At 45.2% G+C, this 22,184-nt stretch overlaps 1 protein-coding gene across 1 annotated transcript in view; it reads left to right on the plus strand.

Moving 5' to 3' along the window:
- The window catches only part of USP7 (ubiquitin specific peptidase 7 (herpes virus-associated)), a 66,783-nt gene extending 48,644 nt beyond the window's left edge, over positions 1 to 18,139 (plus strand). Inside the window, exons 11-31 of the mRNA XM_008565082.1 lie at positions 798 to 880; positions 2,803 to 2,912; positions 4,799 to 4,955; positions 5,982 to 6,126; positions 6,410 to 6,540; positions 7,118 to 7,252; positions 7,745 to 7,846; positions 8,040 to 8,145; positions 8,985 to 9,077; positions 9,171 to 9,238; positions 9,596 to 9,696; positions 10,707 to 10,860; positions 11,486 to 11,553; positions 12,047 to 12,155; positions 12,248 to 12,325; positions 13,337 to 13,437; positions 14,240 to 14,339; positions 15,143 to 15,262; positions 15,404 to 15,475; positions 15,602 to 15,692; positions 16,160 to 18,139. Coding sequence (XP_008563304.1) covers positions 798 to 880; positions 2,803 to 2,912; positions 4,799 to 4,955; positions 5,982 to 6,126; positions 6,410 to 6,540; positions 7,118 to 7,252; positions 7,745 to 7,846; positions 8,040 to 8,145; positions 8,985 to 9,077; positions 9,171 to 9,238; positions 9,596 to 9,696; positions 10,707 to 10,860; positions 11,486 to 11,553; positions 12,047 to 12,155; positions 12,248 to 12,325; positions 13,337 to 13,437; positions 14,240 to 14,339; positions 15,143 to 15,262; positions 15,404 to 15,475; positions 15,602 to 15,692; positions 16,160 to 16,266 — 2,231 coding nt within the window. The 3' untranslated portion in view covers positions 16,267 to 18,139. The remainder of the gene's footprint in view (positions 1 to 797; positions 881 to 2,802; positions 2,913 to 4,798; positions 4,956 to 5,981; positions 6,127 to 6,409; positions 6,541 to 7,117; positions 7,253 to 7,744; positions 7,847 to 8,039; positions 8,146 to 8,984; positions 9,078 to 9,170; positions 9,239 to 9,595; positions 9,697 to 10,706; positions 10,861 to 11,485; positions 11,554 to 12,046; positions 12,156 to 12,247; positions 12,326 to 13,336; positions 13,438 to 14,239; positions 14,340 to 15,142; positions 15,263 to 15,403; positions 15,476 to 15,601; positions 15,693 to 16,159) is intronic.
- Positions 18,140 to 22,184: the final 4,045 nt, after the last annotated feature.

The following is a 22,184-nucleotide window of genomic DNA, read 5'->3' on the forward strand; positions in this document are numbered from 1 at the left end:
AGAACTCCTTAATTTTAGTAAAATCTAGTGTGTCAGTTTTTGCTTTTAGTGTCTTAAGACATTCTGTCACCTATTACTGTTTTATCTTTTCTTTGTATCTTCACCTGGAACAGTTGGGGCTCACGCAGTTCTTCCAGGTTTTCCTCATCTCTCTGGTCACCAGCCGGCCATGCACGGTGTGCACATGTGTCTATACATAGAGGTTGTCCACACTGTTCATTCTGTGCTGGCTTCATAATCGTAGCTCTAAGTGTTGGGTCAAAGTTAACGTTGTTAAACCCTGGACTGTTCCTTCCATGTTACCATTTTAGTACCTTTCGGGAAGCTATCAGGTCCTTTGGCTGATTAGTGAAGGTGGTAATGGCACCTTTAACTACAGTCTCTAGGAGAGGGTGAGAGTTACTGTTTGTGGCTACGGTCATTTACGTTGCCTTCTCTGGTCTTCCTAAATATATGATTTAAATAGTATGGGCCGGCCCGGTGGCGCACTGGATAGTGCGCCGCTTGGGAAGCGCGGCGGCGCTCCCACCCGAGGGGTCGGATCCCACATACAGACCAGTTCCCGCTCACTGGCTGAGCGAGGCGCGGGAGCAACGCCGAGGGTTGCGATCCCGATGCCGGTCCCCGGTCCGGTACGGGGGCAACACTGAGGGTTGCAATCCGTTGCCGGACACAGAAAAAGACAAAAGACCAAATAAATAAATAAATAAATAAATAGTATATACCTGGGTTGGCTGTATTATAATCAAAGCTTTAGTGATCACTTGGTTGACCTCTCTCTCTCTCTCTCTCTAAAGTATTTGAATCATTTGTGGATTATGTGGCAGTAGAACAACTAGACGGTGACAATAAATATGACGCTGGGGAGCATGGCTTGCAGGTAATGTGGATATTTTGTACAAGTGTCCTGTTATGGCTTCTTCCTTTTTTTGTAATTAAAAATTTACTTGTACCCTTTCATGTGCTTCTTGTATTTAGAACATAAAATGATTTATTTCTGGTAGAGTTAAATGGGGAGGGGTGGGGATGGTGCCCCAAGAACTGCAGGGTAAAGGGAGAGTCGTCATCCAGCAGATCTGAGGGTCGGTCATGATGTTGTAAGTTTTCTCGTTTGTCTATTATCCTGTTCCTCACCCAGCTTTTCCTCGGTTTCTCCCAGTCACAAATACAATTTCTTAGTCACTTGTACTTTGTTTTGTGTTGTTGTTTTTAGTGGGGTTAATTTTGTGGATTACAACTGCTAGGAGGAGGGGTGACTTCTCTAGGGTCGTGGCGCCACAGGGAGTCTGGGCATATGGCAGAACAGTGAGCATTGTGAGCAAGTGACCAGTCATGGTTGGAAAGAGGGATGTGGACTGTGGCCAAAGTTTCTGGCTGCTGGGTAGGCTGGTCTGTTGGATCTAGAGTGTCCTTGTGGATCCAGAGATCCAGGGTCTGTTTTGCGGCCTCATAATGTAGGTTCATTGGCTTAACTAAGTTAAAATCAAGATTTTCAGACTGGCATGTGCCTGCCAAAACTGCTAATGCACTGTTTTGCAGTGAGCCACAGATCTGCTATTCTGCTACTAGGTCAGACTGCTCAGGGACTGAGTTGTAGATCAGAAAGTTGCTTTGCAGACATAAATTAGAGCTTAGAAAAATTTCAGTCAACTCCGAACAATTGCTCTTACCCACCCTAGATATTTTGCTGATCTGGGTAAGCAGTGTATACTTTAGAGACACAGCATCAATGGAAAGTGGTGGAGAGACAATAATTTTGTCTTTCAAATTGTATTAAAAACATGCCATTCCTTAGTGTGGAGTAGGATCCTGGGTTTTTGTCTTTGTCTTTCCAGAGATAACCCTGTCTTCTTGAACATGCTAATGTACAGCCAAAAAAGGTGCCAAACAGCCATGACTTGTCACAGCCCCCAGTTCCTCCAGGTCCCTAGCCAGTCACTGGACATGCAGGTTTACACCTGGAAGAAGGTCTAAGAGTCAGAAGTGCAAGAGGGCCACTGATAGCCGGGCAGTGGTGGAGATTGGCAAGGCCATGTGTTAGTGGAGAGCAGAGCGAGCTGGCTGAAGTAGGGCAGAGGTAAAGGGAGAGGTCTGAGAGCTGTGTAGAGTCCTGGGCCCCTCCAGAGGAGACCTGTCTGAAATTGGGATGTGTCCTGTAGCGCAGGGGCTGGCGGTCACTGGGGAGAGGCCGTGGTGGCTGGTGAGAGGGCCTGGCTGATACTCAGACTGTTTTCTTAGAAGTGTGTCAAGCGTAAGTGTGGGGCGCGTGCTCCATGAGAGGTGGGTTCTTAGGTAAACATCACTAAGAGCCCAAGCAAGGGAAGCGGTTCACATGTAATAACCCTCTCAGCCCACGCCTGTGTCTTTTGTTCTTGTTCTGTTCAGGTGGTCCGTAAGCATCCTAATTTTACATAATTGTAATCATAGTTTTCTGCTTTTCCATTTAATGATTTTTCCATGGTTCTCCATATTTTTCATAGTGTTTAATACCTATATTATATGGCAGCAAATGACTGTCTTAATTTACTTGCCATTCCCTCATTGCTGGACATCAAGTAAGAATATAATCCAGGGTAAGAGAAAACCTCTCACATCCAGCTGGTGCAATGATATTTTAAATAGCAAAGAGATCTGATACAGACCAAAACAAAACATTCTAAACGTGCCCTAAATGGATTCCTAAACTTCCCCGCCTCTGTCCACCAGAAGTCCCCAAACACATTCCAATCTTACTGAAACGCTCTTGCTTTCATTGTCTTAAGTAGAGATGAACTAAATTTGTGTTTCTTTTTCAATGTTCAGGAAGCAGAGAAAGGTGTGAAATTCCTAACATTGCCACCAGTGTTACATCTACAACTGATGAGGTTTATGTATGACCCTCAGACGGACCAAAATATCAAGATCAACGATAGGTAATCTATGGCGGAATATAAAAGTTGAGATTTCATCATTATCCTGATTTAGGGAGTTAATCCCAGTGCTTTGTTTAGTCTTTATTTTTCAGTCTTGTCTCTGATTTATTTAGATTTCCTTCTACCTTGGTGTCCCAAGAGCTGTAATGTTAAAGGTATAATTTCACATAACAGCTATCAGAGGCTGTTTCTTCTGAGTTGATTTGTCCTTCTAAAGGATACTTTGCCTGGGCCGGCCTGTGGCTCACTCGGTAGAGTGCGGTGCTGATAACGCCAAGGCCCCGGGTTCGGATCCCATATAGGGATGGCCGGTTCGCTCACTTGGGAGAGCGTGGTGCTGACAACACCAAGTCAAGGGTTGAGATCCCCTTACCGGTCATCTTTTGAAAATAAAAAAAAATAAAGGATACTTTGCCTGACCCCAGGCCCCCACCACTGTGGCATATTGAAATTCATCTTGAGGATAGAGTTATTTTTGTTTCACAGATTTTTGCATTTATCAGGATTTTTATTAAATTTGGTTTTGGTCAGAAGGTAGATGTTCCCTCAGATGTGGAATCCAATATTACTGTATTTGTTTAAATAAGATTCTCCAATATTTTGTAATCTCTCAGTTGGTGTTGACTTCTAGAATGCGCTAGAATTTCTAGGAATGCTAAATAAAGCAGGTATGTTTGTGCTCCATTATGGGTGGTTTTCCACATTTTAAAAATATCAGATGCAAGGGTGATAACAATTACTACTGATACAAGAGTATTAGTGTATGCAATTTTTTGTGGTTAAGAATATGGAATTTTTATCCTGATTAGTTTGTGTACCAACTTTGTACAGGATAGGGGTTGGTCATTCACCCTTCAAATTTGAGTGAGGGCTGTCCAGTCCAGTTAGTTCAGTTGGTTGCAGAATGGTGTTTTAACACCAAGGTCAAGGGTATCCCTGTACTGGACAGCTGCCAAAAAAGAAAAACTTGAGGAGGAATGTGACCAAATCACATTACTTACCAGCAGCTGGGGCTTGGCTTACCCCTTCTCATGTTTTACTGTGGACATATAAGAACTGTCTCCAACAGATCACACAAATTGGCAGCCCTAGACCAATTCCAGCCAAACAATAGGTGTGTTTTGTTGGGTCCTCACCTTGTTTTTGTTTTTTGTTTTATTGGAATTAGTTGTCATCATTTAAAACATGGTGGGATTTTCATGTAAATGTCAAGTTTTTAGCATCGTGTAGGAAATCAGTTCTGGCAGCACAGGGCCAAAATTCCCAAGGGCTGCGGTGGGGGTACTTGGGCACAGGTTCAGGCACAGTTCTGTTCTGGATTGTTGACCCCCACCTGGCCTCACTGGCCTTCTTGCCTCTAAAGGCACTTTAATTTGGCACCTCTGGTGAAGTATATCAAATTTTATGAAGCCAGTAACTTAAAACCAAGTCAAGTTCAGTATGTCTGTAGAAGTCACAGAGTGGGCAATCTCTTGCATATCTTTCTTCTCTGAATTTGATTTTTCCACGTTTCTCAAATTATGGTATATACTCAGTGTGCTAATTCCTGGACCTTCAGAATCATCTGCTGATACTTTGGAATTATTCACGCCCTAGAAAATTCATAGTATATACGTATTAAAAGATTCTTGTGTGATGTCCTTGGATTTAAAACTCAGTTATCTCAATGCTTTATATGCATTTTTCTCATATTTATGAATAATTAATTTCTGATAAGTAGAGGTTACCTTAGAATTAGTGTAAAGGGTCTCCCAAATCAGATTCATACTTCTCCCATAAAAGATGAGCCAATAAATTATAGGAGACCTTACAATAAATAAAGTTGAAAGGTGCAATATTTTGTGTATAAGAAAATGCTGAATTTCTTTTAACGTGTTTTTTAATAGGTTTGAGTTCCCAGAACAGCTACCACTTGACGAATTTTTGCAAAAAACAGATCCTAAGGACCCTGCAAATTACATTCTTCATGCAGTCCTGGTTCACAGTGGAGATAATCATGGTGGACATTATGTGGTTTATTTAAATCCCAAAGGGGACGGCAAAGTAAGTGTTGGGACTCAGGGTTGAATGTGATACCCATTAGAAAATTTAACACCGAAGCAAAGCTTCAGCCTTTTCCAGTTCCTACTGGATGAACTTGATAGTTGAGGATCCTGCCTTGCCTCTGATTGATCTATATATTCTCTGGCTGCTAAGTGCTATTTTCCCACCCATTTAATTGTTGATACATTAAAGCTAAATAACAAATTAGGTTGTACTTCCCTTTGTCAGTAATGAATGTTAGGCGTGACAGAATTCTTCATATCCCATAGGAAGTGCTGTTTTCTGCCTATGAATACTGACATTCGTATCCATGGCATATGCCTGGGGTGGGGAGGGCGCGTTGATTGCATGTTATTTGGCATGCACACTTGTCCTCCGGAGTGTGCTCTTTCATGTGGGTCTCATACAATCGTCACCATAACCCTCAGGAGTGGAGAGGGCTTGATATGCATTTGGCTGATGAGAGTCTCAGAATCTACATGCTAGACCACAGGGTAGCCCGAGTAGTAGAGTAATCAAACACGAGTAGAGCCCAGCTGGCTCCTGCCTGAGGAATTTGATGGAGAGACCCCACTGCACAAGATGGCAATGAAGAGCACTTTCATCTGCAGCCTGTGTTAGCATTTAAAATTGCTCAGTCCAAGATGAAAAGATTGGAAGATAACAATTATGCATAAACTATGCTGGCATTTTCTTTTAATCAGGCCCTTCTGTAAAGTGTTACAGGGTAAAATATCCCATTTAATTTATAACAGCATAAAATTTCAACTTTAAATTAGGTGTTCTCAATATAGCTTTCTTCTGTAAAGAGTTGGTAGTAGATGGAACCTAAGTGGAAAATGGGCTGTAGGAGATTTCAGAAGTTGCTGTGGGCGACTATTAGCCAGACCCACAGCGGATTGAACAGGAGGCAAAAGTAGCATGAGTTTTCTAAGAGGGTGACTGAGGCAGTGCCCAAGACTGGTCCAGCACGTGGTCAGTCTTTCAGTGCTTTGTCTCTGCTGACGTCTGGTTGTTGCCTTCCAGTGGTGTAAATTTGACGATGACGTGGTGTCAAGGTGCACTAAAGAAGAAGCCATTGAGCACAACTACGGGGGTCACGATGACGACCTGTCTGTCCGGCACTGCACTAACGCGTACATGTTAGTGTATATCAGGGAATCCAAGCTGAGTGAGTACAGCTGGTTTCTGTTGTATTCTTTACTGTGGTAAACGTTTACACTTGTGTGGTGAATCCCTCACCTGCCTTGGTGTTTTCTGCCACAGCGTCGTGGACCTAAGCCATATCACCCATGTAAACACGTTTTTTTCCTCTTCTGCCTTATTCGCAACATCCAGAGCCAGCTGGATAGGGCTTATGGGGTTTGATGCAGGCACATGATACCAGTTCATTTCCCTAAGGAGGGGAAAGTAGAATCTGCACAGAGGTGAAAGAGGATGGCTTTGTTCTGCAGGTGAAGTTTTACAAGCTGTCACAGACCATGATATTCCTCAGCAGTTGGTGGATCGCTTACAAGAGGAGAAAAGGATCGAGGCTCAGAAGCGGAAGGAGCGGCAGGAAGCCCATCTCTACATGCAAGTGCAGGTCAGCCTCTGAGCCTCCCATGGCTCTGAGCAGGATGGGCCAGTGGAGCGCTGCTGAGAAACAGCTCCACGTGCTCACGCGCATGAACTTGGTCTCAGTCCCAGCATAGTTGGTGCCAGATCAGGGCGATTGTGCCCCACGCTGCTCCATCTGGCCTCTTTTGGTCAGCTAGCAGGTACTCACTCAGTGACTGCTCAGGCCAGCCTGACTGTTTGGGATATACATTCCAGTTCAGGTGTAAGACTCAGATGTGAAAAGTGATTTAGGCCATCAGACAGAGCGGTGGTGGAGTGTTTATAAACAGTGCAGGAGGTTGGACAGTGGGAGGCAGTCACCACACTGTCAGGTGTCTTTCTAATGCTCATTATTGAGTTAGGAGTGATCACATTTGTAGGCTCACCTTTTCTAAATAAAATCCTAACTTAGTTGGTGGTCATTTTATGATATTTTTTTCTGCTGGTCTTCTGAAGAGGTTTCTTTGGAGCAAAAGACCAGTTATAGTACTTGACTTGTTCAGCATGAGCTCATTTTTTATGTCGGTGCAAACTCTGTTCTGTATTTCTTTATGCATTTTCAGATAGTTGCAGAGGACCAGTTTTGTGGCCACCAAGGAAATGACATGTACGATGAAGAAAAAGTGAAATACACTGTGTTCAAAGTACTGAAGAACTCCTCACTTTCCGAGTTTGTTCAGAACCTCTCTCAGACCATGGTGCGTGCCAGCCCTTCTGTTGGTGTTTCTTACTCTGGCTCCCAAGTCTCACCTTTATGCGTTAGAACTAGGAGAGACTAACTGCCTTTGGGGATAGATACTGGGTCTGGGCACTGCCTACCAGCAAGATGAATGACTTGAGCACATATCCTGTCTGAGGAAGGAATGTAAGGAAAATACTGAGCTCTTGACTCTAGTACAGAGAAACCACCAGATCTCAGAAACATGTGTCTGCCCTTCTGACCTGTCTCCAATAGAATTTGCAAAGGGGGAAATTACTTGCAAATGTCCCCCCACCATTTTTTTTATAGAATGGGCACTTGCGCCCTGGACTACTAGTGTGACCCTGAAAGGTACGGTCACAGTTGTCCAAATCAATGGGGAGAGTTGCAATTATTTTTTTCTTATAGTCACAAAATTTCTAAATTGATATAGGGTTAAAACATGAGCTTGTTTTTGTTTTAATTTATTTGCACTTTTTTTTTCCCCCAGGGATTTCCACAGGATCAGATTCGGTTATGGCCCATGCAAGCAAGGAGTAATGGGACAAAACGGCCAGCAATGTTAGATAATGAAGCAGACGGCAGTAAAACAGTAAATATTGTTGATAATAGTGTGTCTCATTTGGAACTGTGCAGGGGGTTTTTGTCCTCTGCAGCTAGTGTGGCTCGTATCCCTTTTAGTCCACTTAAATACAATCGGACATTTTCTTCAGTACCCAAGTGTAGTTTTTCATTCTGTCACCTAAGCCATTAAAATCTAAAATCAGCATCTCTTTTGGAAATAGATGATTGAACTCAGTGATAATGAAAATCCTTGGACAATATTCCTGGAAACAGTTGATCCTGAGCTGGCTGCTAGTGGAGCAACATTACCCAAGTTTGATAAAGATCGTAAGTGCCCATGAAATGCCCGGTCGACTTGAGATCAGTAGAGTTGGATTCCTGGACTGTTCTAAACAGAGTTAAGCCTTCTTCCTTTGCAGAAAGGTGTATTAATTTCTCCCTCAAATGCTCACTGAATCCCTCCCATGCTCAAGGCTTCTTGATGAAGTCCGATAAGACTGACTCAGCTGTGAGTGTCTCACGGGGTGCGGAGAAGGTGGCCAGAAGCGTTGGGGACAGCCTGTTGTGTCTTCAGTCTTGGCGCCCATGTTGTGCTCATCACTTTGGTCAGATCACACAGATGGGGGTCACAAATGTTGTCTGTCAAGGGGCAAATGGCCAGCATCTCAGGTTTTGTGGGCCACACAATCTGCCTGCCATAGGAGTAAGCGGCCAGAGAGAACATGTAAATGAGTGGGCTGCCTGGCTTTATTTACATTACAACTTTATTTACAAAATACGTGGGTCAGAATTTGCTGATCCTTGCTATAAAATTATGGATTTTTATTGCTACAAGTGGTCACTTATGGCAGAGACACATGACCAGGATAACACTCATCCAACTCTAGTTAGTGCCAGGTCTCAACTAGGATTCCTAAGGTTACTACACTTGATGCCATCACTGCTCTCTCAAATGTAGCGGTCCCCATGGCTTTGATGTTCGGGGACTGTCTCTGCAGTCCTAGGATCAGCCTCTTGCATACACCTCACCTGACGTAGTAACCTTTAGGTAACTTAAACTGTCACTGCACTTGTCACTGAGCTGCTAAGCTTACTATTTATTAACTTTTTTAAAACACTGTACTTATTGTTATGATCTTAACAAAATCTCTTTGTTAACCTTGTAGATGACGTGATGTTATTTTTGAAGATGTATGATCCCAAAACACGGAGCTTAAATTACTGTGGGCATATCTACACACCAATATCCTGTAAAATACGTAAGTCCTTGCTGCACTTAACTTCTAAGTAGATTTTGCTCAATATATTACAGCTTTGGATTAAAAAAAAAAATTTTTTTTTTTTAATCCTAGGTGACTTGCTCCCAGTGATGTGTGACAGAGCAGGATTTATCCAAGATACTAGCCTTATCCTCTATGAGGTTTGGATGGTTTATTTTTCCGTAATGAGTTTATCATTAGTAGTTTGGGAAGGGTTTTTGTTGTTTATTTTGCTAGTCCTGAATATGTTATTCTGTAAAGTCTGCAGCTAACTTGCAGCCTCGTGGTGTAGAGTTGAGGTTCTCATTTTTAGATTTATGATTTTTACCTATTTAGGGTCAGTGATTATTACATATTTATAGATTTATTTATTTTTCTCATTAGCATTTTAACTTACTAAAACTGTAGGTAGATAGTTGGGTGTAGAGAAAATACTTAACAGTATTTTGAAGAATATATAGTCATTTTAAACATTAGACAAACTTTGTGATGTAACCATTTTACATCTTTTACCCTAGGAAGTTAAACCGAATTTAACAGAGAGAATTCAGGACTATGATGTGTCTCTTGATAAAGCCCTCGATGAACTAATGGATGGTGACATCATAGTGTTTCAGAAGTATGTACTTTTTGAAGGATTCTATCACTTTGTACTAATTTTAGAAGTTTTTTGTGAGCCATGGGACCAGGAAGCACTTGCATCTAGATCCGGAGCCGCGTTTTGTTGAAAGCATCTCAGGGTGTTGACAGTAGTTGCCCTCTCTGGGTTTTGGAATTAAGAGTGGTGAACATTTTCGTCATTTAAAGCTCTTCTCTGGGCTGGCCTGGTGGTGCACTCGGTAGAGTGTGGCGTTTGGGAGCACGGTGGCGCTCCCACCGAGGGTTCAGATCCCATATAGAGACCGGTCCGCTCACTGGTTGAGCGCGGTGCGGGCGCTACACCGAGAGTTGCGATCCCATTGCCGGTCGTGGTACAGGCGCGACACCGAGGGTTGCGATCCCGTTACCGGTCACGAAAAAAGACAAAAAGGAAAAAAAAAATAAAGCTCTTCTCTTATTTCCTAAAAATGTCTACAGTGAGCATGGTAACTATTGGTAGGACGGGAAGAGTCTTAATGGAATAGCAAAATTGTTTTTCTTCCCTTAAAATTGAAATTCCTTGGAAGTGTTTCTACTTAGGTAATTCATCTAAATCTGTCTGCATGTAAGTCAGCAGATCTGTGGTCTTTTCAGACATTTAGTGTCTGAAAGTGCCTTGATAGTGCACAAAAGCTGTAGCTGGGCAGAGATGAGGCTCTGCGGGCAGGCCCTGCGTCCTTCATCTGATTGTCCATAAGGGAGGAGGGGGCCCCATTGTCCTGGGTGTGTTCTGTTTTTGTAGTGTGATCAGGCATGTGAAGCAGCCAGGACTGTGCATGGCTCAGGGTCCTTCTCCATTACAAAATTGGCTCTCTTACTCTACCCTGCTTACAGAGCTTAGCTGAGGTAGACTCCAAGCAACCTAAAATGGGATCCTGAGTTTATATTGCAAGAGAACCTATTGTCACTGTTATGTAAAAGATGATGCCATTTTTGCCACCTACCCCCACCACGATCTTTGATTCAGTCTGCAAACCTTTTTTCCCCCAGGGATGACCCTGAAAATGATAACAGTGAATTACCCACCGCAAAAGAATATTTCAGAGACCTCTACCACCGCGTTGATGTCATTTTCTGTGATAAAACAATCCCCAACGATCCTGGATTTGTGGTTACCTTGTCAAATAGAATGAATTATTTTCAGGTATTTAATCAATGCTTTTTTCCCCTTTAGATTCCACACCAGAGAGACCAATTTCTCTTCTCAAATGTTTGTTGAAGGAGCTGTGTAATGGATTTGGCTCAGAAGGAGATGTTACACTCCCACTGTTTGGGGAAATTACCAGTTGATGTGCATTTGGGCTGATTTATCTGTGGAGGCTAGAACTGTTCTTTCCCCAGCCTCCGCCTTGTCCCTTTCTCCTCCTCATCCACTGCCAAGCCTGGGTATTTGTCCCACAAAGTCTTTTCTGCCCCTGGCATAATTTGGTTTGAGAAAATAGTTTTAACAGCTCCTTCACTTCAATTATAATAACATGCCAAGTGTTCACCATTAAAAAATAAATAAAAATCTATAGACCTCCCAATTAAAAGTGAAAACTCTTTAAAAGTTAATCTTCATCAGATATGCTCCTCCCATGGTGATATATACTAAGGAATGTAGTTTATTCCTGTTGAATAGTAAATTTCTAGGCAATCTAAATTCAGGTTGTTTACATCATAGTTCTTTAATAACAGCCACATAATCAATGATGAACTTTATGAGCAAATTTCAGTTCTTTCCCCAAAATGTGAATCTTTCTGTCTTCTGGTTCGTTTCCACATCCCAGGTTGCAAAGACCGTTGCGCAGAGGCTCAACACGGATCCGATGTTGCTTCAGTTTTTCAAGTCCCAAGGGTAAGCCACACTCATGCACACCCACTATTTGGTCCTTACTGCATGCTTTCCATAGTTCATCAAAACATCTTGGAACTAATTTTAATGAGTAGCTAGCCACCTCACCTGACATGCCATTTCTTGCTTAGTCTCAGATATAGAATTGTCACCACTCACATCTTGACCACATTACTCCAAGATGTCAAAATAATTGACAACCTCATCTAAAGCCGGACTTACTGTAGATACATCATCAGTACATCTCCCATGTGTCCAGCCGGGTCCATCCTCCTGCCAGGCTTCTGTGTGCTGTGACACCACTGCAGAGAGCATTCTAAGTGTGACAGCGAGAGGGATTTAGGTCTTGGGAAACTAGAGTACTGAGTTAAACCCTGTGCCAGGTCCAAATTTCCAGTCTAGGTGTAAGGCCAGTGGTTTGCTTTCATGCTGCTCACGGATATTTGTTTTAGGCAAATGAACAAGTCATTTATTTATATGCTGTTTTCTTGTGTAGTTATAGGGATGGCCCAGGTAATCCTCTTAGACATAATTATGAAGGTACTTTAAGAGATCTTCTACAGTTCTTCAAGCCTAGACAACCTAAGAAACTTTACTATCAGCAGGTATGAGTACAAATTAATGTAACTGGGTAATAAAGCGAAGGCTTGGGTTTTTGTAAAAGCATATCTAAAATGAGTCTCTCTCTTCTTACTAGCTTAAGATGAAAATCACAGACTTTGAGAACAGGCGAAGTTTTAAGTGTATATGGTTAAACAGCCAATTTAGGGAAGAGGTAAGTTTTTTCAGTACTGTGAATTTTTGTTTTTATTGGAGATCTCTTATTGTTCCTGTCTATCCCTAGACCATGGAAAACTAAAACAATGAAAAAAAAGCCTTCTCTGAATGTTAGCCTGTGTTAGAGGCCCCCAGCCCAGTCTCCCCTCCTGCCTGCCATGACCCCCTCAGGCCTTTAGGGGGTCTCCTAAAGGGGGAGTAAGAGTGTCTCTGACCAAGTCCCCCAGTAATCCTGTTCTTATTGACTGGAGGTCTTGAAGTCTGGGCCTGGCCTGAACAAGTTGATCCAGAGGCCCATGAATGGAGGAGACGTTGACTCCACTGGGCACTTAAACTTCCCAAATTGCTAACACAGGCTGCTCCAGCACTGTGCGTTGCTCCAAACAGAAGACACGTCCAGCCACACTTGTAGGCTGTTCTTATAGAAAGTCTGTGCCTACTTGAATGCCAGGTCTTTGACCTTGCTGGCTCTACCAGTATGGAGGGGAGATTTGAGGCTTCGGACCCCCACCTGTGTGGAGTCGATCAGGCTGAAAGCACAGTCTGCCTCTGGGCTCTCGTGGGGACTGGCTTTCTTTTCTCCCTGTGGTGAGAATTGCGGAGGATCTTGGATGATCCTTCAGGGGATCAGTTCTGAGAAGCTGTTCTGTAAAAGGCCAGCTTTTTGCATCAAGGTGACGTTTTCTCACCTCAGTATTGCGTTGGTCCCAGGTTGGGGCACATGCCCCACCATGAGTGAATTCATAGCAGAGGACTCTCAGGCCAACCGTAGATGACTGAGAACAACTGCTGCGGTTTTTCCCTTCTCGTTTGTTACAGCAGACCTCTTATATTCTTTTTATTATTTTATATGTTTTATTTATATATATGTATTGGGGGTGGGGTGGCTGGCTGGTAAGGGGATCCAGACCCCTGACCTTGGTGTTACAACGTGATGCTCTAACCAACAGCTAACTGGCTAGCCCTAATGTTCTCTTTAAAGCATTTATTTTATCTTGTCCTCATATAGGAAATAACACTATATCCAGACAAGCACGGGTGCGTCCGGGACCTGTTAGAAGAATGTAAGAAGGCAGTAGAGCTTGGGGAGAAAGCATCAGGGAAACTTAGGTGAGTGTTTCCAGGGCCTGAAGGTGGACAAGTAGGAGGGTGGTACTCACCACAGCCCTGCAGCCACATTCATGGACATCAAACTCAGCCAAGTCCACGCACCTCATCACCCAGCTCATCCCAAAGCCAGTCCTAGCAGAGGTTCGCAAGAGTTTCCCAGTGAAGCCATTTTCCCCTTCCCCCTTTGTCTTCTGATATTAATTACCTATAGTAAAAAGATGTGAGACTCAGAAAAGCCTGGCAGGGGAAGGATGTGATTCACATTGAATGATCAACTGAAATGAAAAGGAGACTCTTGATTGCGTTTGAGAAACTGGGTCACTTCTCATCCGTTCAGCCAAAATGCAGGCCCTAGAAAGAAGCCCAGCTTTGATGATCAGTGGTTATTTCAGAGAGGCAGCCCTGTTGTTACTGACTGGGGGTCTTCAGGTCTATGCCTTGCTACTTGGCCGAGGTAGTATCGTTCTCAAACTGCTTCTACCTCACCCTGGCCTAAATGAGTAGTCCAGCAGGTCCATGAGTGGAGCAGGTGTTGACTCATAGTTAGTTTGGAGGACAAACAGCCTTTGGGGCTATTTGGTCCCCAAAATGTAATTTTAATAGAAGAATGAGACTTTTATCTGTTACCTGAAGAGTAAGTGAGGAAAATATCTGGTCTTGCCTGTTTCGAATTCCTTGTGGGAAAGGTTTACCCAGTTCTAAGAGACTTGGTTTATATAAGAACATAATTTGTGTTATCATTTTTTTTTTTAAACCATGTGTATATGTACTTTACCTTCCCTTGATTTTTTTCTCTGTTCAGGCTGCTAGAAATTGTAAGCTACAAAATTATTGGTGTGCATCAAGAAGATGAGCTATTAGAATGTTTATCTCCTGCAACGAGCCGAACATTTCGAATAGAGGTAACAGTCCCTTTGTTAGCACCAGAGAAAGTTCGTGAGCCCTTGTGGTGAAGTGCATCCTGTCTGTGGCTTATTTAAATTTCTCAGTGAGCTGTTCAAGTGGCTTTGGTTAGTGTTTATGGATCAGCAATTGAAGTGCTTTCTGAGACTAATTTTATTTTTCTAGATTTTAAGATACAAATTTTATTATGAAAAAATACATATACCATAAAATTTGCCGTTTTAATTTTTAAGTGTACAGTTCAGTGGCATTACGCACATTCACATTGTTAGACAGTGATCACCGTTATCTATCTCCAGAACTTTTTCATCTTCCCAAACTGAAACTCACCTACTAAACACTAGCTTCTCGTTCGCAGTCCCCCAGCCCCTGATAGACCACCATTCTACGTTCCGTTTTTGAATTTGACTCCAGGGACCTCATGAGTGGAATCATAACAATATTTGTCCTTAGAAGTTATTTTTATTTTGTTTGAACAGCTGGCCGGTATGGGGATCTGAAATTAATTTTAAATAGGGGCCACCAAACAATCTGGGCAGAAACTGTGGGTCACTGTTGAATTTAGAGCTGCCGACATTTCCACAATAATTGGAATAATACATTATTTGGTCTCTTCTGAAAGAAAAAAAAAAACTTAAGATATGGCTCTGAACTCTCATCATTCTAGCTAGATCCAAGTGTGGCATTTTGGCAAAGATAAGATCTAACCTTCTTATTGGAGCAGCAAGTTGGAACTTAAATGTAGCTGTTTCATCTGTATTAACTGCACTTAGGAAAATCTTTGTATTTCACATGTCCCCAGGAAGTACCTCTGGACCAGGTAGACATAGACAAGGAAAATGAGATGCTGATCACAGTGGCGCATTTCCACAAAGAGGTGTTTGGGACATTTGGGATTCCATTTTTGCTGCGGATACACCAGGTAAGATTTCTTTTTAGTAGGCTGAGGATCTCTCTTCAAGTTGGAGCTTTTGAGTGACTGTTGCTGCCCCGTGTGGGTTCGGCGGGCCGACACTGCTTTTGGCATGTGAGCCGTGTGAGCCTGTGTCCTCTGCCATTCCAGGGTGAGCATTTCAGAGAAGTGATGAAGCGGATTCAGAGTCTGTTGGACATCCAGGAAAAGGAGTTTGAAAAGGTACGGACTTCTGGGACCCTCATACTCAAAACGCCACTAGACCAGCTGCCTAGACTTTTTTTGCCAGAGATGTGGGTTTTGCCGATATACCACAGTAATGGAGGAGTTTTGATTTTTGTCTTTTAGTTTAAATTTGCAATTGTAATGATGGGCCGACACCAGTACATAAATGAAGACGAGTATGAAGTAAATTTGAAAGACTTTGAGCCGCAGCCTGGTAAGAGACCTCTCCCTAGAGGCAGCCTTTGCTACGTGTGGGTGCAAGTCTGAGAAGCCAGTGGTTCTGGCTGGGGGATGGACAGCTCGGGGTCGTGTACCAGTGCTTCTCTGGGCAACCTGTGAAATGGGAAAGAATAGCACCTGTGACCTGTGAAGGCTTGGCAGGGTTAAAGCACTGGGCACGCGTGAAGCGGTGGCTGAGGATGAAGGGTGGCGGCTCTGAGTTGTGGGCTCTCTGACAGTGCTGTATTGTAGAAGCTGCTGAGATGCTCAGTTAGGGTGTGGGTGTCCTTAGCTCCGGGTGCCAGGAGCAGCTCAGCAGTCATGGCTTCACTGGGAATTCTTGCCTGGAGAACCACGGGGCCAAGCTGCTCCTGTGGTTTTCAGTGTCCATGCTGGCCACCGCTAATCCCAGGGCCCCGGGCTTGCTGTGTGGTCTCAGTTGCTTTTCTTTCTCCCCACCAGGTAACATGTCTCATCCTCGGCCTTGGCTAGGGCTCGACCACTTCAACAAAGCCCCAAAGAGGAGTCGCTACACTTACCTTGAAAAGGCTATTAAAATCCATAATTGACTTCCTCACCCAGTGTGTTCAAGGCGAGGGACAGTGCGTGGGAGTGTGCCCCTTTTTAACAGTCATAGAACTCTGGTACACATGCACTCTATCCGAAGTCTTCAGCAAGAGGATTGCTGCTGGTGTTTATTTTGTTGAGGCTGTTCAGTTTGCTTCTCTGTATCTATTGACTGCCCTTTTTGAGCAAAATGAAGGTGTTTTTATAAAGCTTGGATGCCAATGAGAGTTATTTTATGGTAACCACATGAAAGGCAACTGTCAGAACGGGGAGAGAAGGTTAGCAGGACACCTAGGACACAAGGTCACTAGGCTGTTTCTAGTTGGTGTCAGCTGCCCGGTTGCCTGCGGGGTCCCGGGTACCAGTCCCGCAGCAAGCAAGTCTTATGTTTAGGCTCGTCTGACTTAGTTCCTTCAGTTATCCTTTCAATGACCTTGTGTGCATCTGTAAAGGCAAACAGAGAAACTCACAATAGGCAACAGAGAAACCTAATAAATAGCGCTTTCCTTCATCGTGTGCATTATTGGCCCTTCCTCGGGTTCTCTCCAGCGGCCTGGGGGCTTCTCGATAAACTCGTCTCCCTTCCGCCCACCACCACAGTCCTGAAGCCCATTGCAAAGCAGATGCACTGAGTACAGTCCCGACAGACGTTTGGGGGTCTTTTTATTAAATTGCAAACATTGTTAAATACAATTAAGGTTTACTATGCTGCCTCTCAGCAAACTTAATGATCTCAACAGTTCATACAAGCAGGTGAAAGAATTATAAATAGAATTAAAGTGGAACAGACAGAACAAAAAAGGAGAGCCTTTTAGCAAGAGGGCATGCTCACTAGTGGTTAGTAAGCTGTTGACTTTGTAAAAAAGTTAAAATAAAGAGGAAAAAGAAAAATGAAATTGTATATTTAATGAATGAACATGTACAATTTGCCACTGGGAGGAGGATACTTTTTGTTGGGTGAGTCTGCAAGTGAATTTCACTGATGTTGATATTCATTGTGTGTAGTTTTATTTCAGTCCCAGCCTCGTTTCCTTTTATTTTGGAGCTAATGCCAGCTGCGTGTCTAGTTTTGAGTGCAGTAAAATAGAATCAGCAAATCACTTATTTTTCATTCTTTTCCAGTATTTTGTTTGTTTCTGTAGCAGCAGTGTACACCAACTCTTCCTGTATATTGCCTTTTTGCTGGAAAATGTTGTATGTTGAATAAAATTTTCTATAAAAAATTATAATTCAGTGAGTGACGTGGAAGCTAAGGAAGATTCCTACTCTCCGTGGAAACAGGCTTGGGAAACTTTTTCATTTATATAACACGGTTTTACTGAGGTGTATTTTTTCCTCTAATTTAAGTTTTTTGGGTGTTTTTTTTTTTCCCCCTCCTTTTCTACTCATATTTGAGCCTAAGAAATAAAAGGTTTTCTAGGAGAGAACCATGTACAAATCAGATGACTGGAAATATTATTTTAAGACACTGTAAGGTGGAGTCCCGGGAAGGCACTCACTCTCCAGTGGACGTGACCCACATCCAGGGCACGGGTTTCTTGGTCTCCGGGCCAGTCTGTACTTTGGAATGATTTCCTTCCTTGATTTCCATCTTAAGTGTGTGCCTTGCCGCTCCAAGAGCTGCATTCCAACAAGTGTGACAGCAGGTCGTGGGGGCCCCTTAGGGGGACTTGGCCCTTCCTGGATCTCTTTCCTCCTTCAAAAAGCGCAGTTATGGGCAGGGTAACGAGAGCCATTCACCACAAGTTGTCTTTGAGTGAACGTTAAGGTGTTGCTTTTCTCGTTTTAGTTTCTGGCTGGGGATGGGTTATAGTCCTAGGTAAATGAAACTTAATTGCTCTCCCTTAAGATATTAAATGACTTTTTGTTAACGAACTTTTTGCAGTGTGTCCATCGTCCATCGTGTGCTGTATTTACTTTCCATTCACTGCCAGATATGGTATCAGAAGTTTGAGTTTATTAAATTGGTTTTGGGGAAACAGGAGTGGGCTTTTTTTTTTTTTTTTTTTTTTTTTTTTTTTTTTAAAGATGACTGGTAAGGGGATCTTAACCCTTGACTTGTTGTCAGCACCACACTCTCCTAAGTGAGCCAACCAGCCATCCCTATATGGGATCCGAACCCATGGCCTTGATGTTATCAGCAACACACTCTCCCAAGTGAGCCACGGGCCGGCCCTGGAGTGGGACTTCTTAAGTTCTTGGAAGGTTGTGAACTGCCTTTCAGTCTGCTCACTAAGCCTTGTGCATGTTGTACTCTTTCCCACTACAGCGTGTCCCTGTCCTCATACCATAGTGTGGCATTAGGGCTTGTGGTCCCGTGGCCCTCCCCCACGAGGCTGGTCAGCAGCAGCACCGTGTGAGAGGATGGTCTTGTTTAAAAAATAGAGCACACAAAGGTGAGGGTTTGCCATTTTCATCTTTAATGAGATTGTCATGTGCAGTCTGTTGTCCTTGCAGCATCAAGGTGCCCTCTGCATGTCACTTGCTAGTTCTTCTTGGGGGGCCTCCTTTGATAGGAACTGTTGGCCTTCGGGGATCAACAGGTCCCCCCAGAAGAGAGGCACATGTCTGGAGGACAGCCGGCCTAGTGTCGCTGTGTTAGGATACATGGATGGTCACACAAGGGAAAACAGAATGCATCTGTCTGTACCCCGCCGGGCCATGTGGCTTAGGTGTGCCATGCAGCGCCAGCTGCAGAGTGCTCTGCAGCTCAGGTCTCTGCAACCGAGTCTCAGTGCCGTCGCTTCCTGATCAACAAGACCTTACCCAGGGTATTCCTCCCATGGGACACTGAGGACATCTGGAATCCTACATAATTCTTATGAGGCAGATGTTTATGCTGTCTGGGGTGGAGGCTTGTGAGTAGTGCACTGAGGTCTCAAGTTTGAAGCCACCTCCATGGTGGAAGCAAATGTGATGAGTCGTGGCACCTTCTGGCCCTGAATTAGAGGCTAGGCGAGGCATGTGAATAAGACATCTCTCTTCTCTTGTGGCTTTGGTTTATGACACCAGAGTCAGGCTGGCAGACTTTCTGTGAAAGGCTGGATAGTGGATGTTGTCAGCTCTATGGGCCACCTGGTGGTCTCTGTTGCACCACCCAGCTCTGCCATCATAGTGCAAGATCACAGGTGAGGCCACATGCGGACAAACTTCATTTGTAGAAACACCTTCCGTTGACTGCTGACCCCGGGGGGGGTGTGGTGGGGAGTCTGTCTCTGGCCTCTCAGGGCAAGAGAGGGTCAGTGTCTGCCCCGTTGGGTACTTGAAATGTGGCTCACATGGCTGAGAGAGTAGATGTTCCTTTTAAATCTGATTTTAATTGCCACACGTGGCTGATGTGTGTTCTAGTGGACAATGAAGTTTTGTGGCTGGTTAGTTATGACCTCACACAGAGCTGAGTTGATACGTAAGACACAAGTGCATTGGAACGAGCATTTATATGGCCTTTCCTTCAAAGGAAGCCTTCAAGGGCACTCACTTTCTGGGTGGGTACAAAGTTTAATTAGGACCAAGAGCCCCAGATTCCTGCATCTGGCCTCTGGGGAAAGTGGAAGCCATCCACCTGCTGGCTGGGCCCACAGGCGCCCACAGAGAACCATCTGGGAGCATTGTATTTGTGCAGGTTCCAGAGGGAGGGGGCCTCACCAGCTCCGAGGGGGTCACTGGCCTGCATGAGGCCATGCACCATCAGGGTCTTGGGGTGGACATGCGGACATTCACAGCAGGATGCTTTTATTGGCTGGATGTTTGGGATGGAAAAACCTTCCTCCGGAGGCAGACCAGCCAGCCCCTGCAGGAGATTGCTGCTGCCTGGCCTCCTTCCCCACGGGTAAACAGTAAGTGCCACTCAGCCTTTTAAACTCATCTCTATGAAGAAGTTGGTTTTGTGGTGGGGCAGGGAGGTAGAGAAAGATGGAGGGGAAAGAGAAGGACTAGGGTCTGCCCTTGACTGGTCAGGGGACAGTTAATGTCAACCCCTCCCTGGTGAGTGGGATGGGGGGGTGCATTATGCCAGAAGCTGCTAGAGGTCCCCAGCCTGGTCTTGGTGGCCCTTCTGTGCCCCTCACCCTACCAGGCATGGCTCTAAGTGAGAACCTTTCAGTTAGCAGTAGCACAGCCCTGCCCTTGCTGGTGCCACACCTTCCTGTGGCCACTCTTGTGATAAGGTGGGGTGGGTGGCCTGTTCTGTCTCTTGACTCTGGCCAAACTTGGGGGAGAGTCGCTCCCACAACCTGTGTTTGCCCACTTCTGTGACTGACATCACCGCTGAGCAGGGTGAGTGGGCCAGGCACCCTGCTGTGGCCTCGGATGGTCTGGGCAGCCCAGGATGGACCCCAGCCTGGTGGGGGCCTTGCCAGTGCTGAGCAAGTGTTAAGACCCTGACTCACTGCCCACATACCCTCCTGCATTCCAGGTACCCCCAGCTTGACCGTCCCTGGGTGACGGGGCTCCCAGCTTCTGATGAGAAAGCAGCTTGCCAAGCTTACCTGTCGGGTTGGGGGCAGCCTCCCTCCAAGCCCTGACACTCTCCTGGCAGGAGACACCTCCTGGGCCACTCTCCTGATGGGCCCCAGATGGAATAGACAAGCCATGAGCGTTTAGGACCAGGTCAGCTCTTAAGGGCAGGAGGGCGAAGCCATGACCCCACACACAGCCCCAGCCTGGCTCCACAGCAGGGTCATGGCATGGGAGAACCAAGACCACCCTGGGGCAAGGCCTCAGACACGGGAAGACAGGTGGAAATGGTGTCTCAGGCTGTGTTTTTTGAGGCAGGGGCTGCAGGGACCCTGAGACATAGGGGTGGCCAGGGTGCCTTTCAAGAACGCGGATCCTGTGCAGCTATTCCTTCAGACACTTTAAAAGATGCTGAAAAGTCTGATTTTTCAAATGGGCAGTTTTTTAGAGTTGGCAACTGACATTTTCTTTACACTGGACAGTCTCAATCTAAAAGGCCTGGGGATTGATCCGTGGGCTCAAGGAGGGATGCAGACTGGAGCTGGGTGGAACCTTGCAGTCGTGTCGTGGATCTGGCCGCTGTCAGAGGCAGTGGTGACTGACTCAGGCCAGTGAGAGTCGTCCCGGGACTGAGAAGGACCTGGCACACCAGCGAGCAGAGCTCTGCTGTGCCGCCACCAGCGCTACATTTTTCTTAAGAGGAGCCACGTGAGCAGATGATGATCAGACGCTGTCGCAGGACTTCAGACCCATGTCTGTGAACCTATCTGGGAAACTGAGTCAAAGCTAATAAGTTCCTTGGTGAGCTTTGAATCAGAACAAGGGACTTGAGTTGAACTCTGCAGGTGCATCTGGTCCAGGCCTTGCCAGGAGAACCAGGTGGCCCCGTGACTGCTGCCTGCCACGGCTGGGATGCCTGTGCAGAGCCAAGTCCTTCTGCGACCCAGATGCTAGGCAGTCAGACTCTCATCCTGTTTGCGACCACAGGGCCTTGCCTTTAGACATAGAGCTTACATCCATGACCAGGTACTGGGTGCCTGATCTGTGTCAGAAGCCTTACTGTCTGGTCCTAAAAGTCCTGTGAAGATGGGGTCTCTGGAAGTGGAAATGGAGGCTCCCTGGCCTGCTTCTGGTGGGGATGGCAGAAGCACAGCCGTCGGGGGATTCAGTTCTGGAGAAATCTGTTCCGGAGCTTGTTCTCCTTGCTGGTGTGATGTGAGGACCTGCCAGCCCCGTCACGTCACACGTCATGCCAGGCCTTGCTCACTTTAAGGCTTCCAGAAATCTCTCTGCTCACTGAAGACCACTAGGTGGGAGGTCAGTTAATGCTCCCGTCCCTCCTGGCCTTCACCTGTGCACACAGACACGCACCCCCTCGCCTCTGCACCTTTCCTCCCAGGTACGCAGACTTGAGTGTCCATGGGCCTGTCTGATGACTGGATTGGGACAAACCATCGCAGCCTGG

Source organism: Galeopterus variegatus, unplaced genomic scaffold (genome assembly GCF_000696425.1).
Source record: "Galeopterus variegatus unplaced genomic scaffold, G_variegatus-3.0.2 Scaffold195, whole genome shotgun sequence".
Taxonomy (NCBI): Eukaryota; Metazoa; Chordata; class Mammalia; order Dermoptera; family Cynocephalidae; genus Galeopterus; species Galeopterus variegatus.